At 44.9% G+C, this 24,094-nt stretch overlaps 1 protein-coding gene across 1 annotated transcript in view; it reads right to left on the minus strand.

Moving 5' to 3' along the window:
- The window catches only part of ANTXRL (ANTXR like), a 339,738-nt gene that overhangs the window by 115,309 nt on the left and 200,335 nt on the right, over positions 1-24,094 (minus strand). Inside the window, exons 4-9 of the mRNA XM_078642693.1 lie at positions 19,091-19,172; positions 18,956-18,989; positions 18,050-18,129; positions 17,882-17,950; positions 12,872-12,952; positions 4,320-4,380 (exon numbers count right to left, since the gene is read on the minus strand). Coding sequence (XP_078498819.1) covers positions 4,320-4,380; positions 12,872-12,952; positions 17,882-17,950; positions 18,050-18,129; positions 18,956-18,989; positions 19,091-19,172 — 407 coding nt within the window. The remainder of the gene's footprint in view (positions 1-4,319; positions 4,381-12,871; positions 12,953-17,881; positions 17,951-18,049; positions 18,130-18,955; positions 18,990-19,090; positions 19,173-24,094) is intronic.

The following is a 24,094-nucleotide window of genomic DNA, read 5'->3' on the forward strand; positions in this document are numbered from 1 at the left end:
CTTTCAAACTGCATAATTACGGAATTCTCTTCCAGCTAAGATAAGGGCTTCTGTAAATACCCTGGAGTTTAGAAAGATGCTGAAAATGTGACTTCCTTTCTTGAACTTCAGAGTTCAAAAAGTACAGTAAAGATCTCACTGTCAACAGGAAGTGGGCACTTATTGTAAGACCCACAACAAAACTAGAAGGATCGCATACTTCTGACAAACGCTAGAAAATGACAGTGCCTCAGAACGCCACATCTAATACATCATCCACACAGATGGAATACCAGATTACATCTATGGACAATGAATGGATTCCTGCTTCTTTAACACACATCCACAGAGACCTAAACAGAAGCAATACAATTCTGGCAACTTTCAGTACTCGGTACAGAACCGTATAATTCCGTAATTACAAATAAAAAAAAAGAATGAAACATATCCTTGTACTCCTTGGCATGAGCATGTGAAGCATCACCTACATTTGCATTACATGCATAACAGGCTTATTTGATACCCTTGCTAACTAAATCCATGTCACCTCCTGTTCTGCACTGCTTGGTCCTCCAAACTAAATCCTATTGAACTCTACTAACAGGACTCACTGATCCAGCGCGGGCAAGACCCAAAATACATTAAAAAAAACATTCTCCAACAACACTACTGTCATCCAATAGCACAGTGTACTAGGACAATTAAATCATTTAAATGTTCCTACATCTCCTTTAATCACAGGGACACAATTAGGAATGCAAATTGATGTTTATCTAAAGCATTTGTATCCGTGACCATTAAAAACAAACTTTCTTCTAGACTAGCAATTGCATGCAACTAATTGATATACTAACTTTAATATATTTTAATAATATACAAGCAACACTTATAACTGACAGTGCAGAGTAACTCTGGGCTCTGCGGAGTAGAAGCATCACCTACATTTGCATTACATGCATAACAGGCTTATTTGATACCCTTGCTAACTAAATCCATGTCACCTCCTGTTCTGCACTGCTTGGTCCTCCAAACTAAATCCTATTGAACTCTACTGACAGGACTCACTGATCCAGCGCGGGCAAGACCCAAAATACATTAAAAAAAAACATTCTCCAACAACACTACTGTCATCCAATAGCACAGTGTACTAGGACAATTAAATCATTTAAATGTTCCTACATCTCCTTTAATCACAGGGACACAATTAGGAATGCAAATTGATGTTTATCTAAAGCATTTGTATCCGTGACCATTAAAAACAAACTTTCTTCTAGACTAGCAATTGCATGCAACTAATTGATATACTAACTTTAATATATTTTAATAATATACAAGCAACACTTATAACTGACAGTGCAGAGTAACTCTGGGCTCTGCGGAGTAGAATGCTACCCATCTCTAAAGGGTTTCAATGACTTTTCAGAGAAAGCAGTCGTGGCCAGTGCAGGTAAGAGCAGTGGGGTGACGGGGCAGGGGGGAGTCAGGGGATGGGGGAGTGAAGTCAACAGACAAGGGAAAATAAAATACAAAAATAAAAAAACACTTACCTTGTGCTCGCCACATCGCCAACTCGCCGAATGTGACAAGCGCAAGGTAAGTGTTTTTCTTTTTATTTCTCTTCGTCGTCTGTCTACTTCACCCGCCCCCATTCCGCCCCACTGCTCTTACCTGCACCGACCGCAACTGAGAGAAAGTAATCATTATATATCTAAAGTAAGATGCACCATGGGGTCTTTCAATATCCTTGTTGACACTGAACTGTGCGGAATCTAGGATGTTTTGGTTTACTGCCACCTCTCGCCTGGTTTGATCAAGAGAGGTTTGTTAGCACAGCAGCCACAGAATCAGGAGTTGTGTTTTCCCAGGTCACAAATTGCACTCAGTTCTACAAAAAACCTGAGAGTTGTCAGGATTTTCTGTACTCATAACTGCTACAGGGCAGGGGAGGAATCTGTGGTCCTGTGGGAGTGTCTCGGGACCCGTTATAGTCAATGTAATCAATATCCCTAAATTTGTCATTTGGAAGAGTTCACAAGCATAGGTAACACCTATTCCTAAATTCATTGTTATTCCAGAACTTTACCAAATTTCTTGAGGTTGTGGAACTTGTGTGGGAACTGTACTGAATACCTCACTTTTCAGCGAGTGTTGATAATGAGATTTCTTTACATAGAGAAATGTTATTGCCGTAGGGTGAAAACAAATTAGAAAACAGCTTAGCAAATGGACTTTTCAACTAGTCCTAAACTTGTAAATCATGTGTAATTTTGGCAGCCTAGATGTGTAGATTTAAGGGAAACTGAAACATGCAATATTTTTCTTTGAGTATGCCTGGAATCTCAGCGAACAAAAACAATTTAGTAATCCTTGCTCGCAATATTTGTGTGCCTATTTTCGCATGGATTACCACATTTAGAATGAGCCCCAAGTTATTTGTAAATGAGGAGAAAAGCTGAAGGAGGCCGTTACAAAGCGGCATCTCCAGGGTGAACACAGAAAATGTTTATTTATTCACAATGTTGAGTGTCGGCCAGGAGCATGTCTCAAGAGAGGCAAACTCCCTCCACTCTATCATCATAATATTTGTGCCTCTCTGTAAGTGATGTATTCCATGCCATATGTTTAGAAGAATATATATTTTTACAGAACCTTGATGCAAGCTTTTTTTGTGCATTTAGGTAACTTCATAGCTGAGAGGACTCTTGAATACTAGGAGAGCTGTACCACTATGTAAAGTGAGTGTAACTTGCCATCTGTGAGGCAGTAAACGTAAACCCTGTTTTCCATGTCAGTTTTGCTGTATTGTGATGATATCTATGAACAGTAGTTATAAAAAAAAGGAATGTGGGTTTGCTTGTACATTCGCCCTGAATTTCGTGCTATTGGGTGAAATTAATGTTTTCAGCAGTTGTATCAATAAAGATATGTTGATGGTTGGAGCACATGATGGTGTCTGGTTAGGTGTTAGTGTTTCAAAACACACTCTCTCTCCAAGACAACCATACGCATCAGCAGCACCTTACTTGCTAAGGAGAATACCAAGCATATCATCCAGCCGAGGCCCGTGCATGTAGGAGCTGTGGGGCAGTTGGGCCGGGAGGGGGGATTTCAACGGACGATAATGAGGGAAAATTCAATATTTTAATTTACCCTCGTTATCTTCTGTCAAAATCCCACACCCACCCCACCCCACCCCACCCGGCGCCACCGCCCCACTGCTCTTACCTTCACGGGCTGCCGCTGATATTACCACAAGCATGACCGCATCTGACGAAGTTCGACACTGCATCAGTTCAGAAAGGACCGTAAGACCTGGCTCTTCGAATGACCAACCAAGCGGCTTGCACCCCCTCCTCCTCCCCAGTGCCTTGAGACCCTCACAGGTGAGTAGTGAGCTTTAAAACCCCTGATTGATTGATTATGTGTATTAAGCATGAAGGTTACCTCATTATCAGGGAATTTCTTGCAATTACCACATTACAAATAATGAAATATCCGTCATCTAGAATATGCGCAATTATTAGGTTTTTACAAATAATCAAGAAAATAACCTCCTTCTCACGACTTACTTTTAATAGACAACTGTCTGAAGCTGTTGAATTTTCTTAACATTTTAGGACTAGAAATGGACTGTCTCTAATTACAATTTGAATCAAATTCAGTGTTACGGCAAAGCTATTGTAGTGTATTTTGGTAAAGAAACAAATTCTTATGTTGATACCTCGGTATATGGAATTATCTAAGGAATCTCATCCCAGAATCAATGCAAAAACAATAATAACCTTGATTAGGTTGCATAACCTCTTAATAAAGGTCACCACATAGCCATGTGCTGCTCGGATATTTAATTTCTATTGCATCGAGGCGATCTGAAGCAATCTGTGTGCAACATACAGGCATCAAAAATCCATAACAAACACAACTCTATTAATTGAACACAGGTTCAACTTAACAAAGGCCCAATGGAGCTGTTGGGCGCCCAAGTCAACTTCGGGACTGTTATATTTCTCTAGCCAAAAAATGTCTTCTAGGAATAATCTTCTTACAGATCAAAACATCTGGCAATGCTGAACTCTACAAGAAGAAAACTCGAGAAAATGCAGTGCCATAATGGCTCCCTGTTGTCGCCTAGGCAGGATGCAGCCGGCCTTGGCAAGTATCCAATCTACAGTATTCTACTGAGTGACATTTTTATCATCTTCCTGCAGCAAATGTTCAACTTTAATTTAGCTGCATCTTTCCTCTGCTGCAGGGGTCTTTACAACTGTAGAGGAATGAGATAGCCTTGGCTGTTTTTTGAACAACATTTCTAAATTTGAAATCAAAGCAAACTTACTCACCTCCCGCGCACACACTGGAAGGTTCAACTGCCAAGATTTCTATACAGGATTTCTTCAGAATCTGAAACAGGAGAACATTTGACAATCTACTCAGTATTTATTCAACATGTGCATATACTGTTTAAAATGTGATATAGTGCTCTTAAAATAAATTGATTTTTTTTCCCATAGGGATCTACGTTGCCATGACAAAAATGAAAAGGAAAAATATTTTCTGATTAATTAATTTTTTTTTACAAGTTATGGTATTTTTGTGGCAAGGTAGGGGGATCCCTGTTTTTTCCTCCTGATGGATTTTGCTGGGTTGTATAACTCACCATACCCCCAGACCACCTGAGCAATCGGGTACTCTTCCTAGTATTCTGTTTAGTCTCGCCAACCTCAAGATTTCCCAAAAATTCATTAAAAAAATACATACAATGTTATATACATCAATATGCTTTTCGGCAGAACTCTTCATCCATTGGTCTGTTCAAGTGTCATTTGCCTTTTTCTTCCTCCCACCACGCCATCCTGCACGGTGCAGTGGGACAGCCCAAATCAGCCATTGCTCTCTTAGCTGTGATTGATGACACTTTTATTTTTGCTTTTAGCAAAGGTTTTCACTTTTTTTTTTTATAACGACAAGGGCCCAGCGGCTTCCTAAAAACATTATTTTCCTCTCCTTGAGTTTTTTGGGGTGTGATTTTAACAACATCTCCTCCTCAACTTCCCCTCTCATGCAACAGTGTTGTATTGTTTCTGCTGAACGCTGTGCGTTTTGCGTTTTTATAAAGTACCGCATATTATTGGTCACGTTTTTGAGTTTTGATTCCAGTGTTTCTTTATATTTTATCACAACCCTTTTTTCACGCAGGCAATGATGTTCATAACTCGTAAGTTCCTTCAAGAGTTCCCTTGTTTCTTCTCACAGCACTTCATACTGATGTAGCGCATAGGGTGCTTATTTACAAGCCCCTTGCACCAATTTTGCGTCATTTTTAACATGAAAAAAGTGAAGTACGGGTGACACAAGGGGCCCCAGGGTCTTTATCCCTTCCTGGCTCCAGCCTCCCACCTGCAGCGTTCCTTGTGTATGTGCTTGCGCAGCACAGGCTAACAGGCGGGTCCCATCTTTCTCTAAACATGCAGGCCTGCCTTTGGGAGAACAAACTACAACCAAAGACAACACACAAAGGGGAATACGAGCGCTTTGAAACTCTCTTCCTGCAGTATTGTGAGTGTAGTGCTCTTCCGCCTACGGCCATACAACACGGTAAATGGTTCATAAAATTTGTGAATGCTCAATTTGTAAAATACCTAAAACAAAATATTTTTTCTATACATGGTGTACCGCTTCGAAATTAAATCAGTGTATTTCACTGAATAAATAGGCTCCATCGAGATTACATTTCTTCCAGTTGTCAGAATCTACTCATTATCCTGGTGCAACCATCAAAGAATGGCCGAAAATAAATATTGTACACACAAGAACTGATTCTCGAACCAAAACGCCACAAATCACAAGCCCGGAAACAGATGCGCTTACGTTATGCATTAAAACCTTTAGGACCGTTTTATCAGGCACTGAGCAGAAGAGTTGTATAGAGTTGCATTGTATAATTATTTCTGAGAGGATCACATTCTTTATTGCATATAGCCAGTCCGGGGCATTAGAGCGTTTTCAAACAAAAGCAGTTCACAATTTTTAGGCACGGGAGGATTAAATGATGTGCCCAGAATCTCAAGATGCTGAGCGAAAGCCAGGATTTTAACCCAAGTCCTCATGTTCCAAAGTCAACAGCCCTATCCACTAGGCTACTGGTCACTTATCTTGCTAAAGAGAAAGAGAGAGAGGTGTATGTGTAAGAAGGATACTGCCTCATAGCTTTACTCTGCCCACCACCCTCATCTATTCCTTTGTCCAAACCCCAATTCCCTTCCTCTACCTTTCCCACAACCCGTTTTCTTATGCCCATGTCTCAAGTTTCTCCCACTGCCTTCATCTCATCCTAGTGCAACAACACATTAACTAGCACTGCCCTGCGAATGCATCTATTTGTGTGCCATTGGCTATTTCCCTTTGCTGCGGGCAGCCATCTTTTTTCAGTCTACCCACATCTTTTACATCTCACTTTGTACACAATGCATGTCTTGTGTGCAAACACCAAATTCCCTTCCTGTTCCGATGGCCCAGGTCACATCTTTTGCTATTCCCACCCTCTATGCTATGCCTCTGCCCACGCCAGCCATCTCGTCCTCCTCCCATACCGCTCATATTGGTGCAGCACAATCCTCTATTCTCTTACGGTACCACCTTCTTTCTCTGTGCCCACATGATTTTTGTCTCCTGCTAACAGTTCTTCTGCTAATTCTTATTATCTTTCCCTCTCTCATCACCTTGGCCAGTCCTATGTCCACACCCAGGCGCGCAACACCCATTGGGCTCACCGGGCTTCAGCCCCCCCCCCCGTCGTCTTCTTCAGCCCGGGCTAAATGTAAATGTAAATGTAAATGTACAGGAATTTATATAGCGCAAATCACCAAGCGGTTTCTAAGCGCTTGCTTAGGGAACCCGTCCTGGTATTCCCCTGTGAGATAACCCCGGCGGGGTATCCGCAAGGTGAAAGCCAGGCATCCCGCCGCGAGGGGCCGTTGTGGAGATTAAGCAAGCTATTGCCCAGAGTCGCAGAGTGTGAACCCGTGAATCGAGTAGGCACCGGAGCGAGAATTGTCGAGTCCATGGACATTTTAGGACTCAAGACCCCGCCGAGCCGGGAATTGAACCCTGGTCCCGGGCTTACCTCTGCTTCCAGGTCTGCCTCCTCTAACCAGTGAGCCACACTTCTCCACTCCACAATTGACAGCACTGAGATGACTGCACATCGGAGCTGAGAATGTCATTGTTATTGATGCATTCTGAGAGGCCCGGCACCCCGAGCCAGCCAGCCTCTGAACAGTATAAAGTAAACCCCCAGCCCCCCCCTCTTGTTTTCCTGTACTAGCGCCGAGGTGATATCCTTGCCTGAAGGCAGGGATTTCACCTAAGCACTTGATGTGTTCAGCATGGGGTGGGAGTGGGAAGATGCACACAGCAGGGGGAAAGGGCTGGCCAGTGCAGGTGACGCTTTTCCTTTGTAAAGGAATTTCTGCTGGTGTCAGATCCCAGGGTTTGCTGTCTGTGCACTTGTATGGATGTGTATTCCATACAAGTGCACAGACAGCAAACCCTGGGCTATGACGCCAGAAGGAATTAATTTACAAAGGAAAAGCTTCACTTGCACTGGACATCCCATTCCCCCTGCTGTCCATGCACTTGTAGGGAATTCACATCCACAGCGCACCTCACCAGATAAATGGTGAACAGGGCCATGTATCTTTCTCTAAAGAGGAGAGTCCCCTCCGAATATGAATATGTAGTGTAAGTTTGTAGTGTTCATTTTTTGGGGTGCTAGTGGGTAATTTTAGGGTTCAGGGTGGGTTACGAATTGGGGTGCCAGGGGGTAATTGTAGGATTCTGAGTGGGTATGGGTTTTAGGGTGCCAGGGATAATTTTAGGGTTCAGGGTAGTAATGGTTTTGGTGTGCCAGGGGGCAATTTTAGGGTTCAGGACTGGTATGGGGGCCAGGGGGGTAATTTAGGGGTTCAGGGTGGGTGTGGGTTTTGGGGTGCCAGGGGTAATTTTAGGCTTCAGGGTGGGTATGGGTTTTGGGAAACCAGGGGTAATATTAGGGTTCAGCGTGGGTATGGGTTTTGGGGTGCCAGGGGTAATTTTAGGGTTCAGGGTGGGTATGAATTTTGTTGGGCAAGGGTGTAATTTTAGGGTTCCGGGGGTAATTTTGGGGGTGAGAGTGGTAATGGGTTTTGGGGTGCCAGGTGTAATTTTAGTGTTCAGGGAGGGCATGGGTTTTGGGGTTCCAGGGGTAATTTTAGGGTTCAGGGTGGGTATGGGAATTGGGGTGCCAGGGGGTAATTTTATGGTTTAGGGTGGTAATGGGTTTTAGGGGGCCATGGGGTTGTTAGGGTTCAGGGCAGGTATGAGTTTTAGGGTGTGAGGGGATGGACATTTTAGAGTTTAGGGTGGGTGTGGTTTTCGGGTGTCAGGGGGCAATTTTAGGGTTCACGGTGGGTATGGGTTTTGGGGTGCCAGGGTGTAATTTTAAGGTTTAGGGTGGTTAAGGGTTTTGGGGTGCTATGGAGTTAATTTTAGGGTTCAGGGTGGGTATGGGTTTTCGGGTGTCAGGGGGGCAATTTTAGGATTCAGGGTGGGTATGGGTTTTGGGGTGCCATGGGGTTCATTTTAGGGTTCAGTGCGGGTATGGGTTTTGGGTTTGTGAGGGGGGGGCATTTTAGGTTTCAGGGTGGGTGTGGGTTTTCGAGTGTCAGGGGAGCAGGGGGGCAGTTTTAGGGTTCAGGGTGGGTATGGGTTTTGGCAGTGGCGTCACTAGGTGGGTGCGGGGGGTGCGGACCGCACCAGGTGACACCAACACATGGGGTGACACCAATCTGCACTGCAGCCTCACATCTGCTCTCACCTTTACTGTCGCTCCCTGTGCAAGCTTGTTCCTCATGCTGTTCACACTCGCCAGCGTCTCGCAGGAGATCTGCAATTCTTGACTGCAATTTTCTTTGCTCACAAGGCAACTCTATAGCAGCCTAGCTCACCTGAGGGTGCATGGTTTCCTATTTTTCAGTATCTTGCACAGTCTTCAGTTTTCCAGTGAACCAGTTCCAAATTTCAGCTTGCTTTTCACTACAATGCAACCTGTTGCTCGCACTCTTGTTTATACAAATCCAGGGAAGACAGATGGAGTAAGAGAGAGAGGGAGACAGAGGGAGCTAGAGGGAGTAATACAGAGAGAGGGCGCTAGAGAGAGCAAGACAGAGAGAGAGGGAGATAAAGGAGTAAGACAGAAAGAGAGAGGGAGCTAGAGGGAGTAAGACAGAGAGCGAGAGAGCTAGAGTGAGAAAGACAGGAAGAGAGGGAGCTAGAGGGACTAAGACAGAGAGAGAGGGAGACAGAGGGAGCTAGAGGGAGCAAGACAGAGAGGGAGAGGGAGCTAGACAGAGAGAGAGGGCGCTAGAGGGAGTAAGACAGAGAGAGGGAGCTAGATGGAGCTAGACAGAGAGAGGGGGCTAGAGGGAGTAAGACAGAGAGAGAGGGAGCTAGAGGGAGCTAGACAGAGAGAGGGAGCTAGAGGGAGTAAGACAGTGAGAGAGGGAGACAGAGGGAGTAAGACAGAGAGAGGGAGCTAGAGGGAGCTAGACAGAGAGAGGGAGCTAGAGGGAGTAAGACAGAGAGAGAGGGAGCTAGAGGGAGTAAGACAGAGAGAGAGGGAGCTAGAGGGAGCTAGACAGAGAGAGGGAGCTAGAGGGAGTAAGACAGAGAGATAGGGAGCTAGAGGGAGCTAGACAGAGAGAGGGAGCTAGAGGGAGTAAGACAGTGAGAGAGGGAGACAGAGGGAGCTAGAGGGAGCAAGACAGAGAGAGAGGGAGCTAGACAGAGAGAGGGAGCTAGAGGGAGTAAGACAGAGAGAGAGGGAGCTAGAGGGAGCTAGACAGAGAGAGGGAGCTAGAGGGAGTAAGACAGAGAGAGAGGGAGCTAGAGGGAGTAATACAGAGAGAGAGGGAGCTAGAGGGAGCTAGACAGAGAGAGGGAGCTAGAGGTAGTAAGACAGAGAGAGAGGGAGCTAGAGGGAGCTAGACAGAGAGAGGGAGCTAGAGGGAGTAAGACAGTGAGAGAGGGAGACAGAGGGAGCTAGAGGGCGTAAGACAGCGAGAGAGAGGGAGCTAGACAGAGAGAGAGGGAGCTAGAGGGTGTAAGACAGAGAGAGAGAGGGAGCTAGACAGAGAGAGATGGAGCTAGAGGGAGCTAGACAGAGAGAGGGAGCTAGAGGGAGTAAGACAGAGAGATAGGGAGCTAGAGGGAGCTAGACAGAGAGAGGGAGTAAGACAGTGAGAGAGGGAGACAGAGGGAGCTAGAGGGAGCAAGACAGAGAGAGAGGGAGCTAGACAGAGAGAGAGGGAGCTAGAGGGAGTAAGACAGAGAGGGAGCTAGAGGGAGCTAGACAGAGAGAGGGAGCTAGAGGGAGTAAGACAGAGAGAGAGGGAGCTAGAGGGAGTAATACAGAGAGAGAGGGAGCTAGAGGGAGCTAGACAGAGAGAGGGAGCTAGAGGGAGTAAGACAGAGAGAGAGGGAGCTAGACAGAGAGAGGGAGCTAGAGGGAGTAAGACAGTGAGAGAGGGAGACAGAGGGAGCTAGAAGGAGTAAGACAGAGAGAGAGAGGGAGCTAGACAGAGAGAGAGGGAGCTAGAGGGAGTAAGACAGAGAGAGAGGGAGCTAGAGGGAGCTAGACAGAGAGAGGGAGCTAGAGGGAGTAAGACAGAGAGAGAGAGGGAGCTAGAGGGAGTAAGACACAGAGAGAGAGGGAGCTAGAGGGAGCTAGACAGAGAGAGGGAGCTAGAGGGAGTAAGACATAGAGAGAGGAAGCTAGAGAGAGTAAGACAGAGGGAGAGGGAGACAGAGGGAGACAGAGGGAGCTAGAGGGAGTAAGACAGAGAGAGATGGAGCTAGACAGAGAGAGGGAGCTAGAGGGAGTAAGAGAGAGAGAGGGAGCTAGAGGGAGCAAGACAGAGTGAGAGGGAGCTAGAGGGTGTAAGACAGAGAGAGAGATCTAGAGGGAGTAAGACAGAGTGAGAGAGAGCTAAAGGGCGCTAGACAGGGAGAGGGAGCTAGAGGGAGTAAGAGAGAGAGAGAGGGAGCTAGAGGGAGTAAGAGAGAGGGGGCTAGAGGGAGTAAGAGAGAGAGAGAGGGAGCTAGAGGGAGTAAGACAGAGAGAGAGGGAACCAGAGGGAGCTAGAGGGAGTAAGACAGAGAGAGGGAGCTAGCGGGAGCTAGACAGAGAGAAGGAGCTAGAGGGAGTAAGACAGTACCTAGCGCCGTACATTTCTGACAGAGGTGGTCCATGCGGTAAGTCGTGAGGGGGTGACACCATGAGTTACCCGCGCCGGGTGACACCAACCCCAGTGACGCCACAGGGTTTTTGGGGTGCCAGGGGAGAATTTAATGTTCAGCATGGGTATGGGTTTTAGGGTGCCAGGGGTAATTTTAAGGTTCAGTGTGGGTATGGGTTTGGGGGGCAAGGGTGTAATTTTAGGGATCAGCACGGGTATGAGTTTTGGGGCTCCAAGGGGGTGATTTTAGGGTCCAGAGTGGTAATGGGTTTTGGGGTGCCAGGGGGTAATTTTAGGGTTCAGGGTGGGTATGGGTTTTGGGGTGCTGGGGGGTAATTTTGGGGTTCAGGGTGGTAATGGATTTGGGGGGGCAAGGGTGTAATTTTAGGGATCAGTGCGGGTATGGGTTTTGGGGTGCCAGAGGTAATTTTAGGGTTCAGGGTGGGTATGGGTTTTGGGGGGTAAGGGTGTAATTTTAGGGATCGGCGTGGGTTTGGGGTTCTAGGTGGATGATTTCAGGGTTCAGGGTGGTAATGGGTTTTGGGGTGCGAGGGGGTAATTTTAGGGTTGCATGTTTTCTCCACTTGACCTGAGCATTAATCGATCCCGTTTATCTGACATTTTAGCCCCGCCCCATTGATTAACATTAGCCACGCCCCTTCATTTGCCATGTTAGCCCCCCCCCGAAATTAAGACCTAGTTGCGCCCCTGTCCACACCCCCTTATCTATTTCCATGGTCACATCATCCCATCTTTTCCTCTGCCCTCTACCAACACCTCAGATCACTTACCCTATCCACACAATGTATCCTTTCCTTTATCAACAACTTGTATCTCTTTCTCTGCTCACAATCTTTGTCTCTAACTTTGTACATGTTTGTCTTTGTTGCTGCTAGTGCCCTCATATTTTCTTTTGCCAATACCTCATGTCTTCCTTAGTCAACATCTGCCATTTCACTTTCAACAAAATACCTTTCTTTACTTCTCCCCATACCACTTAACTACTCCACTGCCCACACCCATTTTTCTCACCCTTACACCTTCAGCTCTTTTTTTCCTTTCTATAGGGTGCACCTTTGTCTCTCCCTTACTAAAAGAGCACACTGCTTCTTCTGGATGCACAGTTTATTGCTTCCCTTGATTAAAGGGCTGATTTTTACTCTGCCCTTATACCTTGTCTTACAAGGGCTTCACATTCCCACAACTCTCATGTACTTTGGTGATACCATCTCAATTCTTCGTCTAGATTCCTAATCTTTTATTTTTCTTGTAGTACTTAACTCTTTGTCTGCCCAAAACGTATCCATTCTTATTATTCTTAGCTTATTCTGTCTCAATTCCTTATCTCCTCCTCTGTCTACACACTTTATCTTACTCTTTCCACAACTCTTCTCTTCATTTGCCCACACTCCTCATATTTACCTCTATTCACACCCTTCTCTTTTCGTGCCCACCCCCCCATTTTTTCTTGTACTCACTATCCAGTAGATCTTAAATTTTCCAATGAGTCAGTAATTCTTTCCATCTCACATACTCAATTCACATCTTCCAATCAAGACTCAAATCGTCACATCATGCTGCCAGGAAGGCCTCCAATCACAGCTTCCAAAACAACCTACCGAATCAATGACACCCCTCAATGCGTGAAATCCACCGGTCACAGGAAAAACATGTTCAAGGCTGTCAGCAATGGTTGAAAGCTGAAAAAAAGGAGACAGCATAGATTCAGAAGATATCAAACCAACACACATAAACCACTGCAAGTTAGGTTATTTGACAGACGCCGCACCACATTACGGATACTACTGGACATTGGAAATAAGAGGAAGCAACGGCATGCAACAGTGGACAGCAGCACAGGATTTCCTATGCATTCTGTGAATAGAACAAAGGGAAGCAAGGGGGGCAGAGGTTGTTTCCTTACAAGGCATCAATTTTAGCTTCAAAGCAAAGTCGAGAATAAAAGCAGACATGCACATGAGCAGTGCTGAAGGTTTCAAACTTCATAATGATTATGCCAAATAGCATTCCAAAGTCTACAAGGATCTCAGTGCACACACACAGCCGCACAAACTGTTATGATGGTAAGAGTGGAGACCCTGTTGCTTCTCATTTCCAACAATTAATAACAATTATCCAGTTCTAGAGTTTAATCACAGGAGGGTGATCTAATAAAAAAAAGCACCTTGCTACCATTGGGCCTAGCTGGAATGGTAAAAAATAACCATTCTTCAAATACATATTTTGATGATGTATGCCCACCTCAATGTTTCATTAGTAAACTCCTGTAGTCCACATCTGACTACATCGCATCACAAACCGTGAACCGCACATTAATTACCATCTCTCTGATCCTATCATAGGCCAGGAGAGCTCCCTTGGCCAGCATTACTTTATCTAAACTATGGAATTTATAATTTGTTTTAGGATATAAATATAGCCCAGTTCTACTTAGCGGCACAGTCTCTGTCAGTCATAGACAACCGTTCTAATCTAAACCCAGATGGGACGTGTAAGATCGGAATACTTGTATGGATTAATTTACATATCCCAACACCTGCCTCATCACAAGAACACCTACCAAGTTACAACTATACTTTGTTCGCACAATACTACTCGGTAGCCTTGAGATCGCCCCAGAGCCTAAAGAAGGCCCAAAACATTTGATGGACTATTCTGCTAGGAAGAAAGATTGATTGGCTATATCATCAATAAATGATAAAAGCTATTAGACTTGATTTAATTTGTGTATTCTTAGTATTGGGGGATTATGATATGAAATCCAAAATCACTCTTACACGATGAGACACTGAGGTGTGAGACCATCATCGGAATATATAGACCCAACTATATAAGTGGGGCATATTTACTAAAAGAGAGGGTCAAAACGGGTTGGAGGCGATGGTGGAGAAGGCAGATGACAGGAAATGGGGAATCGGCAAATGGTTCCCCTTGATATTCCAGAGAGGAGGGGAGGAGGACACGGCAGAGGAAACAGGGGAGCCAGCAGCGCTTAATTTGAGCCAGTGGCTTCTGGTACTCGGCCCCAGCACTTAATTGGTTTCCAGTGCTCGGCACTGGCACTTAATTGTCATCAGCACACTTATGACACTCTGCCACATGGTGACGCTGCTGATCTCATTTAACCCCTTAGCTGCGGCGGATATTCCGCCGCAGCGCTAAGGGGGAGGAGGGGCCGCGCGGCGCTCCCGTACTCGTGACGGAATTGCTCCGTCACGAGCCTCGGGTGGGCTGTGCTTGTGACGGAACGGTTCCGTCACGGCCCCGCCCGCTCATCGGAACGCTCAGCGCAGGCGTGGAATTCGCGCCGCGCAGGCGCGGCGAGCGGGCCGTGACGGAACGGTTCCGTCAAGAGCACGCAACGGGTTAAAGATGAGCAGAACAACGGTTGTTTATGAATACAATGTACATTAAAAATACTAATACCTGCCTCCCCAGATATTCCTTTAGCTTTGGGGACCTAGAATAACATGAACTGTCGCACTTGCAGGCGAGGGAGATGGTTAGTAGTTATTTTGGTACCGTCATTGGCAGCGATGATGGAGCAATGGGTGGTGCAAGCTGCAGTGGCCTCCTGGTCAGGGTCCTGGCACTTATTATTTTACAAATTAAACACTGGGAGTCAGTAAATGGTTCCCCACACGATTCATGTGCATGAAAGACTACCACTTCCCTCACCAGCAAGTATGTCTGAGTACATGTGTAGCAATGCAAAGAATAGCAGTTCAATAGCTGTGCAAGATACAGACTAAATGGACCAATAGTAGAAACTCTCTGCCACCGATGTAGGAAGGGGTCAAAAGTAAGTAGGAGAAGAAGAAGAGATAAGTTGAGACTACAGGAGAAAATTAGACGACGCCAGAAAAAGAGGGGAGAATGTGACAGTGAGTGGAATGGTAGTCACAGAATGAGAAGTGGAACAGAGAAAGAAGAACTAGGAGAACAGATGAAACTGTTAAAAGGTGAATGAGGGAAAAACTGTGGGTAAAAGGGACAGCAATAGAGTGATAGGAAAGACAAGTATAAGAAATGAGGCATGACCATCAAAGAGAATATGGCCATATTTACCAAAGTTTCACACAACACAACGCAGCTGCATTGCGGGAAACAGAGAAAGCAAAAATGCACCAATTCTGCTCCCTCCTTGTGTTCGCTTTTTGTGTGCTGCCTAGCGCCAATGCAGGCTTGCACCATGGTGAAAGGGTGCCTGTGTTATAGGCAGGATTATTTTCGTGTAGGAAGGGATACCTGGCCAGGCAAAAACAACTCTAAGAGGAAATTTCCTTTGTCTACGTGTAATGTGAAATTCATAGCAACATGAAGTAAACAGAAATTAAAATATTTCTCCTCAGTACGCCATCCTCAGAAGCCACACCATTTTGGCACAATCTCAGATTTACTGATTTTAGTAAATTATCAATTGCGTCAAATTCCATGGGTGGATGCACGGAAACGAAGTCATGCACTGTGGCGCAAATCGCCCATTGCGTGGCTTAGTAATTATCACTGAAGGACTTTCGTTGACTTGCATGATGCAAAGGCACTGCGAGTCATAAGTAAATCTGGGCCTTAGTCTGGATCTGAAGAAAAGTCATGAGTGAGGGTGCATGAGAACGAGACGAGACAAGACCACATACGAAAGGCCATGGGCAGAAGAAGGGACCCCATGAAATGTGGGTGAAGACATCAACAGGGAGTTGGATATATCCTGCACACATTATGAGGGAAGTAAATGAGAGACTGGTGGAAGAACATGAGGTGGAAAGAGGCAGCATAACATGTGCCCAGGGCAACTAAAGCGGTGGGTTGGAGTCAGGGCCAGGCTGGGAACCCAAAGTAGCCTTGGCAATATTGACGGACAAGCCCCCTGCTGCTTTTGTTACTGGGGGTCGACATAACAGCACCGCTGCAAAACCTTCCCCCAGTAACACAAATGGCCCACAGCTGCAAATGTGGCCCCCACCCACCCAGTCTCATGGGTAAAAGTCCAATGCCTGCTACGGCCAGTTCGGCCCTGTTTGGAGTTTACAGTAGATGGGTGGAGCAGTATTAGTGGCGGACAGGACACCAAGAAAAGTAGGAAAGACAGCAGGCTGGGTTATTATTAGCCATTCCCTAGATAGTACTATGATCAGGATCACACATAAAATAGGTCTCAATGGAGCAGCAGTTCCCTCTAACTTATGCAGAAAAGCCCATACCCTCACTATTTAGGGCAAAGACGGGGAGGTGTTTACATTAGCAGGACAGCTGGGCAGAAGTAGAACAACAGGTGGGCGTTGCAGTGAGAGGAGACGCATGAGTTGTGTGCGAGATATATAGTGGCAGTTGAGAGGTGACATGGCAGAAGAGGAACCTAAAGGAAAGCAGAACAGGTGAATTTTGGCAACAGGGGAGGAAAGTGGAAGCAAAACACAAAGTATTCTGTCAGTAGATGAGCAAAAGATGTGGGCTGGGCAAGGTATTCTCAGTGCCAAGAGAAGCCGCAGGAAAGAGGTAAGCACACAAGACGAGAATCACGGGGGCAGTAGGACTGGTGGCCTGCATCGAAATTAAAGATGCATAGGGCAGTAATTTACCAGACAGTGCCTGCAGGGAAGAGGTGGGCAGGTGTAGTTGAAAAGAAGGTTCCAGCCAGCAGGGGAGGTGGATGAGGCCATAGGGGTTGGAAGCAATGGAGTCGAGAGGTGGACAGTGGTGGCTGTAAGCATGGACAGTGTAAGCAGGAGATATGAGCAAGGCACCAGAAGACAAGGAAAGTGGAAGGCAGCCGCGGCCGCTGCAGGTGAGGCCGGTGGGGCCGGCTCGGAGGGGGGGGGGATATCGAGAGATGACCGCGAGGGGAAATTAATTATTTATTTAATTTTCCTTTGTGGTCGTCTCACAAAATCCCCCCCAGCCGGCCCCAACGCCCCACCGCTCTGACCTGCAGCGGCCACCGCTGGTGGAAAGACTTGCATAAAACGAGGACATGGCAAAAAGAGTGGTCAACCTTTACTGGTTAAAGGGTGGGCAGGGTCTGCTGCTGGGGAGGGGTTGTATGTGTAGATGGTATGGGGCTGCCATGAAGCTAGGCAAAGGTTGCATGAGAAATAAGCGGGGTCTGGAAGAGAGACAGGTACGTGGCCGGTGGAGAAGCGAGCAGAGATGGCAAGGAAGATGGACAGAGGCTGCCGGAGACAGAATGCAGCCAAGGAACAAGCAGTGACCTCCGATTCCGCCCCTGCGATGTGATTGATGGTCTCTGCGGTTAACCTGTCACCAATAAACGCTGGCCCTTTCCTCGCGATTATTTGAAGCCAGTGATGATTGGCTGGGTATTGAAATAACAACCTTCATTGTCGCCCAAGTGATGAGAGCTGACGGTCCAGCTGAGCACGGCATAAAACGTCCTGACAGCTCGCAGAGCGGAGGATTGCTCAGTTTTTGAGCTCGATTCCTTTTGATGTGGAGACCCCCATTGCACGCAGCAAGCTATTTAAAGCCCGGCAAGAGAGCAAGCCATCGCTGCCATTAAACATCATTCTGTTGAAATACACGCAAATGCAAATTAGAGCACGGTGGAATACCCAGGTGACTGGGGGGAAAAGAGAGAACACGTAAAGTACCTGAGTTTCATTAAAATCTTTCACACCAACACAGTACACTATGGCTCCAAAACTTCTCGCTCTGTCAGCCTAAGAGAAAAGCGGCAAAATATATATTTTTTAAAAAGACTTCTCGAGGTGATGAAATGTTGTTTGAGTCTGTGTGACAGAGGCGCAATAGATTCTTACTTCCTGCTCCGCATAGTAGAACGGGCCGTCCTGCAGTTCTCCGTCAGTCAAAGCTATGATAACGCTGGCCGTCCGGAATCCTGTGTGATGACAATTACATGCACGTTACGTGCTGACGTGCAATGTCTGACACCTTCCCGCGAGGCAAGCCTGCACCCCCTGCGACGAAAACCTACACTCAGACGCAACAGTATCCCATACAACTCACAGAAATATATGACACACATCCATTGCAATGTCATTTACCAACCTCATGTAAATCCACTCAGAAATGTGAGGCCCAAGCCCAAAATAATATTCCAACATATAATTTGCACTATCTCACACCCACGCGTGGCAGTCAGGCACCCATCTGCAGAAAACAAACTCTGCATGCCCATACCAATGTCATGGATCACCCACAGTAAAAAAAAAAGTATATATATATATATATATATATATATATATATATATATATATATATATATATATATATATATATATATATATATATATATATATATATACATATACATATACATATACACATATATACATATACACACACATACATCCATGACATCCATGCCGTTGTTACGTATCCCCCTAAACCCACATATGGCAGTATCATGCACCCACTCGCAATAAAGCTTCTCCCAGCCGCCCACAACGTTATGCACCCACTAACAATAATATTCATACCGCCCTCACAGATATATCAAATGTCACTGCATCGTGTAGAGACGGTGATTTTATTTCTAATCTCTTTTTTTATCGAAAAGAACATGCTTTTACTGTAGTCAACTAAAACAAATCTCTTTATAAAATATGCTTAAAACCCACAGATAGATTTGTTAAAAGAATTTCTCAACAGAGATGTTAAATGAAAGGAGCGAAATCAGTGAGAAAATTCAAAAGTATATTTACCTTCATAATTTTCGTGATAAATTTGCTCATTTGCCTGCAATACATATTTGAAATAGTTATTGAAGTAGAGAACCGGCCAATGAGTGGGATTATGGAAAGTGAAAACGGTAGATAGCCAGGGGATTAGTTCTTTACCATTTTGAAGCCTTCGTGCATGAATGTGTCTCCACCGGGTACTTCCTCCCTCAGACGCTCAAGACCTCGTTTAATGGCATCCCTACGTTGAGAGAAGAAAGTCTTTTGAATGGTTTAAATGCTCCAAAAATCGACAATATTTTGATTTTTTTTTAAAACTCCTGTCAAACATTGCCCCATCACCTCCTCCCTCCGACACATCCCAAACCTTCCTGAGTACAATAAACCCCCAAAAATCCTTCTCAAATTTTCCTCTCCTTTTTCTACCCATGTCACGTAATAGCTACACAAAGATTCTACTTACAAAACAACATGCTACTTCCCCTGTCAAAACCACTCACATCATTAAATCCCTACTCTAAACTCTACTAAACACACAAAAAATCGAGCGCACAAACCAACCACAACTGATGCACAAAAAATTATTAATCTACTAACTATTAACTTCTATTCTTGGTAGCACTACTTGGTCTCAAGTAGTGTGCTTCTCGTCACAAAGCGCTTCAAAGCCTTACCAGGGGTAATAAGCGGTATATACATACAATTTGCAATTACAACAAGCAAAGAATGCGTTTTAATGCATGGCAAAGGTTTTGTGTACAGCTTGCACTGAGCAAAGAGCAATGTGTTGAATGAAAGCAAAGCACCGTCAGGCTGTAGATTTTTGCACACATAAAAAGAAGACTTCTCTTCATGGTGAATAAAGACCTGATTACACACAAAGTCATCAGTCAATTTGAGAAGAAATGCAAATTTAAGCTGGTTTATGGTGTGTTTTGCATTTTGGATTAATTGTTTTCTTAGATAATTGAGTTTACATTTTTGTCTGTGTTAAAGTCTTTCTTCAATAACAAGTATATTTTTGGACTGTTTACAAGAGCCCACTTTTAGGTCACAGCCTAATAGACAGACATCTTGGGACTTTCAGAAAGTTGACCTAGGAATGCTTTCCAACTGTTGCTTACCATTGGCTTTGTAACTAACATTTTCTGGTTTTCTATTTGCTGGCTTGATTTGCTTTAGGCTCTCCAGGTTCAGTTCGTCCCTTTGGTTACCTAAACCGTGTTTACTGTATTCTCCTACAAACTCGCTTTCTGCAAAAAGGTCTTTAATTCTTGTTCTTATCTTGAAACATGTGCTGTCCATTCAAAGACAGAGGTCAAATGTCAAGCTGTGTTTTTCAAGGGAGCATGGTATTTACCTTGATTTAGGCTGATTTCAAAGTAAAAGCCTTTATAGGAAAGAGGAATGCAGATTACTCTCCCCGAGGACCCGCTCCTGCCCCTCATAGGCTCCATTTATGAGACTGTAATAAAACCCTTAACAAGCATTGGCATAGCCAATAGGTCTCGCTTTTGGGACCTTATAAGTGTTTAGCCATGCAACGGTTGATGTTGTTGCACCAAGAATATTGGGCTGCTAACTAAATACTTATAAGGTCACAAAAGTGAGACCTATTGGCTATGCCAATGCATAAGGATACTGTTGTTGGGTGCCTGACTGCTCTTGCCAGGATAGGCGGGCCATGACAACACTAAGAATAATACCTGTTTTTCAGATTTTCATCATGTCCCCCCCGCCCCAAAAAAAAAACAGTATGGTAGTTTTCTTCATTCTGCCATACACAAACTTCTCAATGTCAATGCTTGCTTTAAGTCTCTCCTCCCTGCGTTCTTCTGAGCATTAGTTTACCAAGCATATGGCTTTTCCAGAGGTTGAGAAGTGATCTGCACAATAGATTCCAGGCAAATGTTTTGAAGGGTAATGGAACCATGGGGGTTGTTTGTAGTATTTGACTCATAGGGTAATAGATAACAGTTTTACAAAGTACAGCCCACAGTGTAATGGGTTGCTGGTGAATTGTCGATCCTCCACTTAAGTCCATAGGTATCTTGACCCTAAAAAAGTCTGTAGACATCTTGAGTAATTCCAGTGTAAAGGAAAATGTAAAACAGTCACAAGTCCTGTTTAAAGATTGGGATAGTGTGTACTCGTAGTCCTCTGAATAATGAAGTGGAACAAAGAAGAATAATTGGCCCGATAGTATAATGTGACAAATTCTGTTGAAAGAATGTGAGAGTGTGGTCTCATTACCCTTACAATAATGAAATGCAATTAGGAAGAATGATCCCTAAACGTGTAGCATCTAGAGTAAAGCATGCTACACCACCATGCAAGTGTTGAATAGAAACACAAATATGAAAGCGTGTGCCTAATTTGTCCGAAGCTCAATCGAAATTAAGCATGTGAAATCCATGCGTGAAATTAATAAAAGATATTCAATCGTGTTTTGTCTCATAATACCGTGTGCTTACTTTTCTATCCCCTGTGCTCATTATCCAGCTTGCCAAATGTTTACATTTTCGGAGGTGTAAGACGAGTTCTCTTATGTAGGTTCCTCACTTTTCCCAAAGTAAAACCCATTCAACGCCTGCATTAATTGCTGGTCAGTTGTTAATAGATTACACTTGAGGAGCACATTACTTTGTTTTACTGCATACCTGCAAACCAATCTGCTGACAAAAGAGCCATGCTTTTTGATTGTTGATTATTATTCACGATCATCAATCACTGTAGCCCATTAAACTGGTATCAAACTAAGCGAGGAATGAGCAGCATTTGTTTGAAGCTTGCAGAATTTTCAAGTTGAAGCTCATCAAGCAACAAAATAGGCCAGTTATGAGTCAAGAGCTCAGTCATTTTGTTTGATTCACTGTAAAAGAATCTGACTTCTGCTATCCCACATCATCTCACCCAAGCACTTTACCAGGACCGAACTACTTAGGAGTCCAATTCGTTAGCCGAGAGAAACTACTGAAACACTGCTGACATTAATCTTATTTGCTGCATGCTAGGTGCTGGTCCAAATTGGTTTTCTATCGTGCTTCCCTGCGCTGCATGGCCAATATAGACAACTGCATCTCATTTGGTCTACCAAACTGGACTGGTGTAGGACCATGCAATGAAATAACAGCGTACACATGGCACATGAAGGAAAACAAACCCTACCACAAGCATGAACCAGAAAATAAAGCTACGGGAGGTAAGTAATACATGTATTATGGGGTGTAACAACCCCCCTCTCAAGCTACGCCCCTGCTCCCTGATGTCACACATCAACGCCCCCTCCCCATCAACTTTAAACGCTGTGTGATGGGGAACACTGTTACTCGCCATTCGATATACAGTTTGCTTTACAAGAGAGATTTCAGTTGTGGGTGCACTTAACTAATCTCAACTCATAATAATTTGCAGCGCGTGAAAAAAACACGGTGTCACATGCGGACCCCGTCAAACGAAGCACTGTGAACCCAGTTCAATACTCAGCCTCCAGTTGATGTTGGCACAGTCTGGTTTCCAGGCAACATATGACGCCTGGGGGCGGAACACAATTCTGTGCGTTCCTCGCCTCGTTCTGAGAAACCATGAACACAGAAGGCATGAAGTTGTTAACTTCCAACATATGTCAGGAGCATCTGCGCAGCCCAACAGAGAACATACCAACAGCCCCAGTGTGTGTCCTTCAGCCTCAACAAAGCTTTGGAGTGGCGTATGAATTGTTGTTCTCAGCGTTACCGTCAAACAAAGAAATATAACATCTGAATGTGAAGGCTACGTACCATAAATTAGTTCTAAAAGTTAAAGGGGTTGTTTTTGAGTCTTTCGAATTTTCTCAGGAAGTTCACAAATTCACTAACGATAACAAATTGCCACTACTTGAGCGTCATCATAAATTCCCACTATAGGCGCTCTAGCGCTTTTTGATGTGATGGAGTTTGACGCATGCGCAAAGAGTTCTTTGGAGCGCCGCGCGGTAGTTTGGTCTCCCGCGTCTTGCTGTGTGAACCTGAGAACTGCGGGGGGACAATGAGAAACGATCAGTCTTTAGCGGTAAGAAGAGAAGACCCGGAGTGCGTGATTCCCTTAGATAGTTTGAGTTAGCGATTCAAACTCTGTGCTCTTCAAGCTTAGTATGAGCATAGCATGTTATGGAGGAAAGGCCTTATTTGCATAACACATACATGTGGATACGAGGGAATTAATGAGCCATGACACTGAAAACAGAAGCACGCATGAAGCCACTGAAAACACAGCTGTATACGAAGCCACTAAAAACACAGTCGTATGTGTAATAAGCAATTGCCGCGCGGCCGTGAAAGTGACATGGCCAGGCGGCGCGAAAGTGAAAGCAATGAAGCTGACGAGGAGGGAGTGGGAGAAGGGGAGGCGATTCACGCACGAAAGTAAAAGCAATGAAGCTGACGAGGAGGGAGGGGATTCACACGTGCACTGTAAGGGTTAATGAGCCATTACAAAAAGCAAGATGGCAGCTGTTCACGTCGCGTGCGCTTGTGCGCGTAACAGCAGGCTGGTGGCCTGAAAAAGCCTCTGTGTAGCACTTTTAAAACCCAGTCACTAAATGTCTCGCCAGAGCAGCGCATGCGCTGGCTCAGGCAAGACCTAAAAAGCGCATCATGCAAGATGCTTATGACAAATATTTTTCTTGTTTCTTTAACATTCCTTGGCGCCATGCACTGAGAAGAAGCGCGTATGGTTTTGTTAGACTGCGGCCCTTACATGCCTTGGATGGCAGCTCAGAAAGGCAATTGAGCCCATCTTTTAAAACCACTTTTAACTTCAGTGTTGCAAACTGCATGAGGAAGTGGTTTCAGTACAATTGAACAGTGTTATCCCTGCCATTGGTGGCTGCACAGGGGCATATTCAGTGGCAAATCAATCAGTCTCCTCATTATCATTCTGTTCTCCTTTCTTTGTCATACAACAGCCAGCTTTATTAGCTCATTATTTTCTAACTTCAAACTTTTTTTTTAATCTCTATTGAGATTGGGAGGAGCCCAGCAGGGTTTCTGGTGTGAGCTGGGACTCGCCTGCCACGTGTGATACATATGAACCACACCCGTTTTCCATGCCTCCCTATTGGGTCATTGTCAGATCCGCAGCACAAAAGGCACTCGGCCTTGTTTTGTTTGCATTTTCAGTGTA

Source organism: Lissotriton helveticus, chromosome 5_1 (assembly GCF_964261635.1).
Source record: "Lissotriton helveticus chromosome 5_1, aLisHel1.1, whole genome shotgun sequence".
NCBI lineage: Eukaryota > Metazoa > Chordata > Amphibia > Caudata > Salamandridae > Lissotriton > Lissotriton helveticus.